The sequence below is a fragment of the Hevea brasiliensis genome, chromosome 7, assembly GCF_030052815.1.
Source record: "Hevea brasiliensis isolate MT/VB/25A 57/8 chromosome 7, ASM3005281v1, whole genome shotgun sequence".
Taxonomy (NCBI): domain Eukaryota; kingdom Viridiplantae; phylum Streptophyta; class Magnoliopsida; order Malpighiales; family Euphorbiaceae; genus Hevea; species Hevea brasiliensis.
The window spans coordinates 4197882-4209045 of NC_079499.1; the positions used below are offsets into that span (position 1 = coordinate 4197882).

Below are 11164 nucleotides of genomic sequence, written 5' to 3' on the forward strand. Positions count from 1 at the left end.
TAAATTTCACTTAACCTTAAATTTAAAATAAACATCTAAAAATGCAAAACAATAAGTGAGGCACCACGTTTTTTTTTTCTAGAAAACTTTTTTCACCTCTATGTCTTTTCTTCTTCAATCTCTTCTTCGTTCTACCTTCCTTTTCTCTCTCTCTCTTTATATATATAGCAGTCATTAACCTAAGAAGGGAGCATCCACATTCTCTCTAAGAAAACTCCTCCCACTCCTATCTTTTTCTTATCAACCTCTTTTCCACCTTCTTTTTCACTCTTATGCTATTTTGAGTAGCCAAAGTTGACCTTTATTTTTTTTTAAGTTTTTGTGTGTTTTTTTAAATAATATTCATATTTATTTCTCTTTTAATATATATAGATTTATTAGTGCATAAATATTTAGATTTATAATTATTAATACATATTGAGTCCACATTAAACCCCTGATCATCAGATCAAACCAAGACACCCAACCTAAGGTTTGTAACGTTAATGAAAAAACTGGGAATATATCCGTTTCTTTCACGAAAAATATTTTTCATAATTTTTAGTGTTTGGGGTATTCAGAAAAATAGATCAATGAAAAATATTTTACTGTTCGAAGAGAAAATTAAGTCATTTTTAAGGAAAATGACTTATCTCTTTTAATAATTTTATTAAAATGTGAGAACACTTGTATAGATATAACATAACAAATACCATTAGTTTAATATTACAATCAAATAATAGAAAATATTTTTTATATGCAAGTTATTTTCTGTAAAATAAACGAAGTACTATTAGGGACTTATTTTATTTTTATCATTATATGATTTTGCTGGGTTTGGTATTTTATCACAAGTATAGAATGAGGTACATTTTTTTTTAGAAGACTAAACTTTGACGATTATTAAATTAAGATTTCGTTTGTATGGTAAAAAAATATTTTTTTCACATTTTTTAGCATTTGAAGCACTTAAAAAAATGTCAACAAAGAGTATTTTTCTGATTAAAAGAAAATGAAGTCATTTTTAAAAAAAATAATTGTCTATTTTTTAGATTTAGATATTCTTATTAAAATATAAAAATATTATATATATAATATAAATATATATAGTTAGTTTAATATTATAACTAAATAACGATAAATATTTTTAAAAAAAATATAAAAATATATCTTTATATATAAATTATTTATATGAAATAAATGAGTTTATATATATATAACTAAATAATATCGATGACCATTGAGTGAAATATTCTTATTAATAACTTAAAAAACTCAAATATTCAATCAACCCAATTAAACATTTGAATAAGATTGTTATTATTATTATTATTATTATTATTATTATTATTTATATAGATAATTCATAATGTAAAAATATAATAATGCGAGGTTTTGTAGTTCGAACTTATTTCACTTTCATTTAATAAAAACATTTTTGTTCTTGCCAAAAAACCAACATAACATGAAAGATTTTATATATATATATATATATATATATATATATATATAGTAAAAAAAATAAAAGAATATTATTTAATGGGGAAAAAATATATATATATATATATAAAAAAACTGAAGCAAAGTCGTCATCATCTCAAACCAAAATAAACGCGTAAAAATAAAAATAAAAATAATTAAAAGCCGCAAAATCACCGCCACCGACACACACATCACAAAGCGTCTCACTTTCTCACCGCGAAAAACGATTAACGGCGACAAAAATCACGGCTCCCGCGTTTATTATCCAACTCTTCTAATTATTTCAAAAAAAAAAGGCCACCGGAACCGCATCTCCATATATACCTCCGCCTCCGCCTCCGCCTCCGCCTCTGTCTCTGTCTCTGCCTCTAAACCATCAATGGGGTCTCTCGACCTTCCCTCCCCAAGTGCTTATCCTGAATTAGACCAAAACACCCTCCTCAATCTCTTCAAATCCCAACAAAACCACCTCAATTTCTTCTTCCAAAACCTTGACCTCTCCCAGACCCTTTCCTTCACCCAAACCCTCCTTAATTCCCGGGGCACCATCTTCTTCTCCGGTGTCGGAAAGTCTGGCTTCGTCGCCAATAAGATCTCCCAAACCCTTATCTCCCTCGGCATTCGCGCTGGCTTCCTTTCCCCTCTCGACGCCCTTCATGGCGATATTGGTATCCTCACCGCCCGTGACATTCTCGTGCTCTTTAGTAAATCTGGGAATACTGAGGAGTTGTTGCGCCTTGTGCCTTGCGCTAAGGCTAAGGGCGCTTACCTTGTGTCTGTGACGTCCGTGGAAGGCAATGCTCTTGCTTCCGTCTGTGATATGAATGTACATTTGCCGTTGGAGAGGGAATTGTGTCCTTTTGATTTGGCTCCCGTTACTTCCACTGCTATACAGATGGTTTTTGGCGATACGGTGGCGATTGCGCTTATGGGAGCCAGGAATTTGACTAAGGATGAGTATGCTGCTAATCATCCCGCTGGGAGGATCGGAAAGAGCTTGATTTTTAAGGTCAGTTAGATTCTTTTGTCGTTTGTGATTTTTCATATCTGAATTCATTTATTATTAAATCAATTAGATTGGATCTTGATTTCTCTCGAGTGTTTTAATGGTTCTTTGTTCTTTTTTGTCTGATCTGATTATGCCCTTCGATTGTTATATATTAATTGAGCTAGATTATATATGTGTTCTTAAGATTTAATTGGTATGATTAGTTACAATGTATGCTTCAATTCGACAATCTCTGCACAGTACTACTCAGGATTGAATTTATAATTTTTTGAGAAATTGTTTGCAATTCCCTTTGCCTCCCAAAATTTGGGAACATAAAAGGACCAAATGTTGCCAATTTCATTAGGGGAACCCCGGGGGGTTCAGGGTTGCATGTGTTGGAGATAACAATACACATAAATTGTTGATTGGTTTAGCAGTGTTTTGGTGGACTTACAATTGCATTCATGTTGCTAGTTGGGGTGTCGATTGTTGAGATGTTAACTAGGGGTGTGCATGGTTCTTGGGGTTCTGAACAATCAAAACTATACTAAACTGAATTGAACTTATTTTATTCTTTTGGTTCAATTTTAGTTCTTCGAATCAAACTGAAATTGTACTGTGTTGGAATCAAATTTAGAACCAATTTTATACCTATGCTTTTTAATGATTTTTAAGACATATTATATACTTTCAATATAATTATATATATTTATATGCAATTAAGATTGTAATATATATTATAACCATTATATTATATATTATAATTATGGATTATATATAATTTAATATTATATTTTATTTTTCTACCTTATAAATCACCTTATAATTCTTAATCATAAGTGTACTGTTATATTATATAATAAACTTTAAAGTTTAAATGCTAATTCATGAATGATTTTCTTTAATAATAATTGCATAAAATTATTTCAAGAACCAAAACCGAAACTGGAACCGAAATATCAAAGAACCAAACTGACACCGTTTTGAAAATTCAGTTTGATTTGGGTTTCCAGGCAGACTCTAAACCAGAATCGAAACTGAATACCCCAAAATTGTTAACCTTCTAACTGTTGCATTCTTTTATTTGCTGCTGAGTCAGCATTGACAAACTGCACTTCTGCCATATTGTTGCCAAAATTATTGCTTACATTTGTGGAACATAAAGCACAGGAAATCTTAAGCTGCTGAGTAATGGTTTATATGCAGGTAAAAGATGTTATGAAGAAGCAAGATGAGCTTCCAGTCTGCAGGGAAGGAGATTTGATAATGGATCAGCTAGTTGAACTATCAAGTAAAGGCTGCGGTTGCCTGCTTGTTATTGATGAAGAGTATCACCTGATTGGAACATTTACGGATGGTGATCTTAGGCGCACTCTCAAAGCTAGTGGGAAAGGCATCTTTAAACTAACAGTGGGGGAGATGTGCAACAGGTAAAATAAAGAAAATATGAAATTTCGGTTACTTTTTTTTTTTAAGTAGTTTTGCTGGAACTTTTAGTTCTAGGCTGGCTTGGTTACAAGTAATGCTATATGGCCCTAGAAAAGTTGTGTACGTATGGCAAATGCTTTCCAGATTATGTTTTTTTGGCAAATTATGGTAGAGCTTAACTTGGGAGTGAGAGTGAGGGATAGGGAGGATGGGGAAGATTATGTTAACATTGCCTAATTCTTAGCAAATATTTTGCTGTTTCAGGAACCCAAGAACAATTGGTCAAGATGCAATGGCTGTGGAAGCCATGAAGAAGATGGAATCACCACCATCTCCTGTACAATTTTTGCCTGTGATCAATCATCAAAATATGGTGATTGGCATTGTTACACTGCATGGACTAGTTTCGGCTGGTCTTTGATCTGCAATTTATTTTCTCTTTCCATTTTCTCTAGTTTTATATTTTTTTTTCTCAGGTTAATTCTTTCTGGCTATATTACAACTTGATTTTACCCCTATGGGGGTATCTCTTGTAATTCTATTGCACAATTATTGTCAAATGCATGTGTTTAATCTTCGTTAAGTAAAGCGGATGAGTTGTTCATACTTTTATTCAGATGGGGACTTTCTTTCAATGTGACAGAATTTTGCATACGTGGGACATTTCCTGTGCCTAATTTTAAGCCATCCCAATCAGTGGATCCCATCATCTAAAGATTCTTTTCTTGCAAAGTTGCCTCTCTTCTACCCAATCAAATCCCTCCTCAGAGGGACAAAGTTGGGATCATGGCCCCATAAAATCAAAGTAATTAAGCTTTCCCTACTGATAAGAAGAAAACATTATGCATTCGAACGAAATATAAAGATATATAACTTTAGGTAATTTACACTATAATTTAGAAAGATTTTTTAATTTAAAAATCTACTATTGCGGGTTATAGAAATTTTTGTAAAATAAAATTAAAATTTAAGAATTTTTTTAGTGCAAATTAAAATTAAAAAAAAAAGTGAAACAAGAAATATAAAATTCATAGAGCAATTGACAACATTTAGGGATAACTGCATATATATATATATATATATATATATATATATATATATATATATATATATATTTCGACTCTCTCTTCCCTACTTATTTAATTGAAAAAAAAAGGATAACTTTAGCCCAAATTAGAAATCTTTTGCAAACCGTGCACGTGAAAAACTCAAAAGTATGATACCATGAAATAAAAGAGTGCGCACGTAAATTGAACATTCGTTGCATAAATTGATTACACAATCTACTAACTAAATATGAACAACAAAGGCAATTGACGGATGAATCACACCTTCCTCATAGGACTATGGTTCCCACATGACCTGATATTATCCTTCTACAAGACACCATCTCAGTAAAACTACGGCATTTGGCATATCCTAGTTGGACAAAACAACAGAATAAACAATCATTGTGAAAAGAAACTAAGCATACAACATTAATTTCTCAATTTTAGTACGAACTCGAAACTGTTATACTACTAATTCACAATTGTTAATAGACCAATCTGATTTCTCTGTATATACCAACAAACTCATAAGCCATTTTGTTTAGTGAAACCACTTCATAACTTGAACTTGAAGCAGGTAGCTAAACCTTGTAATTCTTTTTTTAAGGATGATATGCAGAAACATTTGAGATGGGGGAAAAAAAAAACTATCATTTTTGTCAAGCTATTTGCAATTACTGAATGTCCCTGACTCTGAGGAACTTGAGACACTTGTACTTCCAGATGTCGATGTTAAAAATGAATCATTCGCAGCAGCACTTGTAACAAATGCAGATGCTGTTGTGTTCTGCTTCGGCTTTTGTACATTCAAGGATCTTGATTGGAGCAGGCGCGTCTTTAGTTCTTCCCTTATGCTTGAAACAGTACTCCTGGATGTTGCTGTATGTTGTTGGGACTTGGGCTCTCTCTCTCGTGATTCTTTTATGTGAGAATCTAGACCACCAATGCCCCTCGTTGCTTGCGAACTATCTTCAGAGATGGTGCAGTACAGTGATATTTTAAAAATCTCTCTAGCACATCTGTAGACTGCAATTAGTTTTCCTTCCAAGGCTTCAACAAGAGTATTTAACTCGCTGATTTCATAACGGAATAGAAAGATCTTTTCACTCCAAGCACAGGAACATAGCTGCTTCGAATGATTAAGACATGAGTATCTGTCTGCAGAACATTGGCACCGCACTGCAGATAGGTGCAAATCATAGAAACATATACTGCATTCTCTTTTGCTTGTTGCATCAAAATTTTTGTCCATCCTCTGTGATTGCAAAGAGTTGCAAAGGTAATTCCTTCTATTGCCTTCCAGCTTGATTCGTGACTGTACAAGTGGGCCAAAGTAAGGAGATCAAGCCTGTTGCTACAGCCAACATTTAGAAAGCATCTTGGTATGGCAAATGAAAAATACAAGACAATGGTCAAAAAAGGAAAAAGAACTAGAGGAAAGAATTGCAAAAGAAATACACACACACACACACACACACACGCAATCTTGTGACAATCTATTCTTATCATATTCAAACAGGGCCTGAAGTTCACAAAAAATGAACAAAACAATATTGGGACTGAGCTTACCTTGAGCGCTTTTGCTAGGATACCATCGTTTCCACATGCATCTTTCCATCTTAGATTATCTGTAGTATTCTTCTTCAACAGTGAAATTTCCCACTGTGCCCTAACAGCTTCCCTAACTGCACCCAACAATAACTTATCATGGGAAATGGATGTCTTTCTCCCCTGTTCACAGTAGAGTTCTACAACATTCTGCCCATATGGCAACCACTCAAGTGGAGCAACATTTACTGCTTCAACACAATTAAACCCACAATCAAATCCAGAATAATATGCTCCTGGAAGGACAAGAACAAACTCCCCAGGATACTGAATGCAACGATAAACAGGTATATCCTCAGACTTCAATGTAGATGGGTATAGTTTATCGGCCTGTATCAGAAATAGATAAAATTTATTTCATCTGGAAGATCTACACATGCTGAAAAAGCCACAGAAATGCAGCTAAAAACTAGAAAAGCAAAAATAAGAATAAATTTCATCATAGTAAAATGGAATGACACAGGAAATTAGAAGTTAAAACATGGCGAAATTACAAGCAGCTAAAAATTAGGATGCAGAGCATATAGCTTATTGCATAAGGATTAAACCAGTCGTTACATGCTGCAGTCTTTTAAAAAGAGAACTCATTTCTCCTGTATGAAGCAATCAAAATCTAGAAGGTTACCATAACTCACCAGCCTATCCCGCAATTTAGGTTGTTCCGCTAACATATCTGGAAGCTGTTTCTTCAGAAGAGCCTTAAACTTAACATTATACCTCCCTGGGATGCCATACCATATTTTAGGGGCACCCAGATGCATGTAACAGAGTGAGTACAAGTGGTGCTCTTCAACTTTCTGTCTTTCAAAAATCAACTTAACAAATAAAAAAACCATAATAGAGAAAGAGAAAAAAAAGAGTTTTGTGGGGGGGGGGGGGGGGGGGGCGGGGAGGGGCGAGGGGACGAAGTGGGGCTCGCAGGCTGCATTAGCACAGACATCCCTGGTAATTCATTGTAGAACAAAACTACTTTTGGTTCCACACAAATGTGCAGCAAAATAATGAGAAATCAGCAGGCAATGAAAAATCTTTGAATCTTACCCAACAAAATTTTGAGAAGCACATTCCTATTCTTATTTGAGGCACAAGAAGACCAGAAGTGTTAAAGCTTTCAGATGAAAGAAGAGAACGGGGAAGCCTTGGTGTATTATTTAAGTTCCAGCCTGAGTTCAAGTATTCATCACAATCAGATATTTTTGTGAAAATGGATTTGGTAGGAAATCCGCTGCCAAAAACTCCACTGTCTAGGTCTCCTCCATAAAGTACCTATAACAACACAATAGAATAATAATACTAAGAGCAGTCCAATAAAACAGAAGAAAACACAGAAAAAAGTTATTGAATGTGCTCACCTCAATTTCTTCAGTAGGATTATCAATAATTCGTCTATACTCACCCTCAATATTATCCAATGATGGCTCCCAGCTCTCTTGATGCAGAGTGGGATCCACTTCTGAAACCACAACCTTGCTTCTAGCACAAAAGTATTGACTCTTGAAATTGTCAGCATATTTCTTGAAAGTTTCAAGAGTAAATTCTGGACCAGTTTCAGATTCAGAACCTTCAATGTCAGAGCTTCCAACACCATCAGGATCATCCAAATCCATCTTGAAGCTGCTCTTGCAGCTTCCATTTTCACAAGTTCTAGCCATTTGGCCCTGTCCATATTGGTTTTGAAGTCCATCTATCCGTTGACTTTGTGCAACAAAAGTAGATTTTCCCCAAATGTTCTTTTCCTTGATAAGGCAAGGGGGGTGCCATGAAGGAGGAGGAACAATACGACAAATTCCATATGCCTCCACTCTGGGACGTATGCTTGCAATATACTTCAATGTGTCTTTAAATTCCTGCAGTTAAAATTCATCCTCCCTCAGAAATTGAGATTTCTACCAATTAAATCACTCCAAAATGAACCATTAGGAATATACAAATGGAAGTTGAACCAGAGAAATAAATATATGTTATTTATTAAAGTTAGAGAAGAAAGACCTCTTCAGTTGGATGAAAAACGGGAGCCTCTTCAAGGACATCCTTTATTGCATCTTCAGGACGCCACCTAGCAATTACCTGTTCCAAGTCTTCAATAAATGAGCATGAAAACATGAGATGTTTACGTTGCAACCTTTTATGGTTTACAAATCATACACTACAATTTTAGTAGAAAAAGATATTTTAATGATGAATATCAACCTTCAGACAATTACTACAATGTGGGCATCCACGGGCAACCCCTTTTGGAAGGCATCTTCTTGAAGGATGATCCTGTGAAAAAGAATTATCATAAATAGTTATGACTAACAGCCAAGAATGTGTGAAAAGAGATGGAGATAAAAGATAATCCTGTGAAAACTGAAAAGAATGATTAAGAATGGGTGACACACACACACACACACACACAGAGGAAGAGGAAGTAACACAAGCAATCTCTCTTATACTCTTCCTGCAATACCTAGATAGTAAATCTCACAACATCATGAACTAGTAATTTACACAAAATTCACAAAATATGTGCCGTGTATAGTTTTCTGAGTGCAAAATGTCAATATAGAAATGAGAAGAGGTTCATGTTTGTGTGGAATATGGACAAGCATCAGCTGAAGTTATTTAGTGTGCTTACTAGAAAGCAAAGGACAGAACCATGTACACCTAACTCCTCCCACCAGAATAAAAGCCATTACCATGACTTCCATATCTCAAGACTTCACCTTTGAATATATCAATACAATAACTCAAATTAACTACAGGCTATAGAACAACTATGTTTCCCTTCTTTGCTTCCAGCCATGCCTATGCAATTCGAGATAGACTGCGCAGTTTTTAACCATTTTATGCATGCACCTTGTTTTGCTCATCCACACATCAGCACTCAATGTATCCCTGACAGCCATATGACTAACCGTATAAAAACAAGTATATTAAGTTCAATGCTCTCTTCTTATTATGCATATTTCAACGTCCCAATTTTGTCCAAATTCTAAAGCAACTTATTAATAAACATTAAACAAAAAAGAGAGGAAAATAAGTGGGAAAAGGGAGGATATACAACCATGACAACTTGCTCAGGATCAGATTCCTCTTGCTTGTGATTGTTCTGGTTGTCAAGTATCCATGGTCTGCAACAGAAAGATCTTCTCAATGATTTAACATCAATTGCATTATCCATCTGGATTGCATTTCCTTTAGATGCACTTGCAGAGGCCATGGAATTAGTGGTGGGTTCACTACTTTCTACTTTCCTCAACTTAAAGGATGTCAGAGATGCAAAACCTGGCGGGACTGGAAGTTTGTCCCCATTTTCATTTTGAAGACCAATCCTTGTGCGCTTGATCCCCATTATTACTCTGAAGCCTAGTACAAAAGAAGACAAGTATATCAGATGAACACTTTATATTGGCAGATTCTGACTTATTTAACCCCCCTGCAAAAATTGCTTAATAGTCTGTGCCACTATTCAACCATTTTTTTCGGAGGAAATCTATAAATTTTTGTTTGTAACAGCAAATAAGAGAAGCCATAGTTGGCTAGTTGCATACACTTCAATTTCCACACAAGGTGTTATAAAGGGAATGTAACAAAGTTCTATACTCATGGATTCTCCAGAAAATCGAAAATTAAGATTGTCATTAAGAAAACATCTTCAAGCCATTAGCATATAATTCCGTACTTACTCTAAACCAATCAGACCATTTACCATTAGCTTAAAAGTTAAAAAGGAAGAACAAAGCCCAAGTTACTAGAGTTTGCAAGTGAAACCGGAACTTCTAGCTTCTTTAGAAAACATATATCTATAAAACCATAATATGAATGCTTGACACTTCAGTACCCTGAAGAAACACGCACATAACATTGAAGCTTCATAATGTATAGGCAAATAACAGTATCATCATTTGAACGGGGAGAAAAACTCCCCGCCCATGTGAAAATTTCAGCCATATAACAAATGGGTTTAGTCCAATTTTATGTTTGAAGAGAACCCATAAGCAATTCGCTCGTTAGAACTGAAACCCTTCAACCCAGTCCTCACCATTGAATTTTCAATATAATCAGCATCAACACAGCAGCTTAAAAATTGAAAATTAAAAAAAAACAAGAGACTTACCCTAAGGAAGACAGCCAACAATGATGATATCAGATGCTGAACACGGTCAAGGATTGAAGAAACCATGAAAATATGCTTGCTTGCTCAGGCTTCGTCTCTAACATTTTTGTCTTCTTGTTTCTAAGGTGTAACAGTGTTTGAATTACGATGTTGCCCTCGTAGGCGGACCGATAGGATTACCGCTCTTTAGTTACCCATTTTGCTCAAAAAACAAATAAAAATGGTAAATTTCATAAATAGTTCGTTAACTTAGTAGTAGTTGTACCTATAAGCCATATTTACTTTTAATTTATAATATAAAATCTCTTAATTTTTTATTTAATTAATATAAAATTTTTATAATCTTTAATAGTTAATTTTTAGACTATTTTTATTAATGTGGTACTTATCATACTAAAAAATTATATTTTTTTTTTGTAATTTAACACTAAAAAAATTAATTAATTAAAAATAATATTTTATAATTAATTTCACTTTTATTCTCTCTCCCTTCTCTATTCTCCCTCTATTATTCATAGTTATTAAATC

General features: G+C 34.2%; 2 protein-coding genes across 3 annotated transcripts; one reads left to right on the plus strand and one right to left on the minus strand.

Moving 5' to 3' along the window:
• Positions 1-1618: 1618 nt before the first annotated feature.
• LOC110662101 (probable arabinose 5-phosphate isomerase) lies at positions 1619-4496 on the plus strand. Its single transcript, XM_021820976.2, has 3 exons — positions 1619-2470; positions 3659-3882; positions 4145-4496. The coding sequence occupies exons 1-3, from the start codon at positions 1841-1843 to the stop codon at positions 4299-4301; spliced, it is 1011 nt and encodes a 336-aa protein (XP_021676668.1). The 5' UTR covers positions 1619-1840; the 3' UTR covers positions 4302-4496.
• Positions 4497-5331: 835 nt separating this feature from the next.
• On the minus strand, positions 5332-10804 carry LOC110662100 (putative lysine-specific demethylase JMJ16). 2 transcript variants are annotated; one of them, XM_021820973.2, is made up of 9 exons: positions 10637-10804; positions 9584-9885; positions 8728-8799; positions 8527-8604; positions 7890-8384; positions 7579-7803; positions 7173-7352; positions 6499-6867; positions 5332-6244 (listed from the first exon to the last, which is right to left on the minus strand). In XM_021820973.2, exons 2-9 carry the CDS (start codon positions 9869-9871, stop codon positions 5594-5596), a joined length of 2358 nt encoding a protein of 785 aa, XP_021676665.2. In that variant the 5' UTR covers positions 9872-9885; positions 10637-10804; the 3' UTR covers positions 5332-5593. The 2 variants fall into 2 exon arrangements, with proteins under 2 accessions (XP_021676665.2, XP_021676666.2); XM_021820974.2 differs by having other exon boundaries at positions 7173-7334; positions 10637-10803.
• Between the last annotated feature and the right edge of the window lie 360 nt (positions 10805-11164).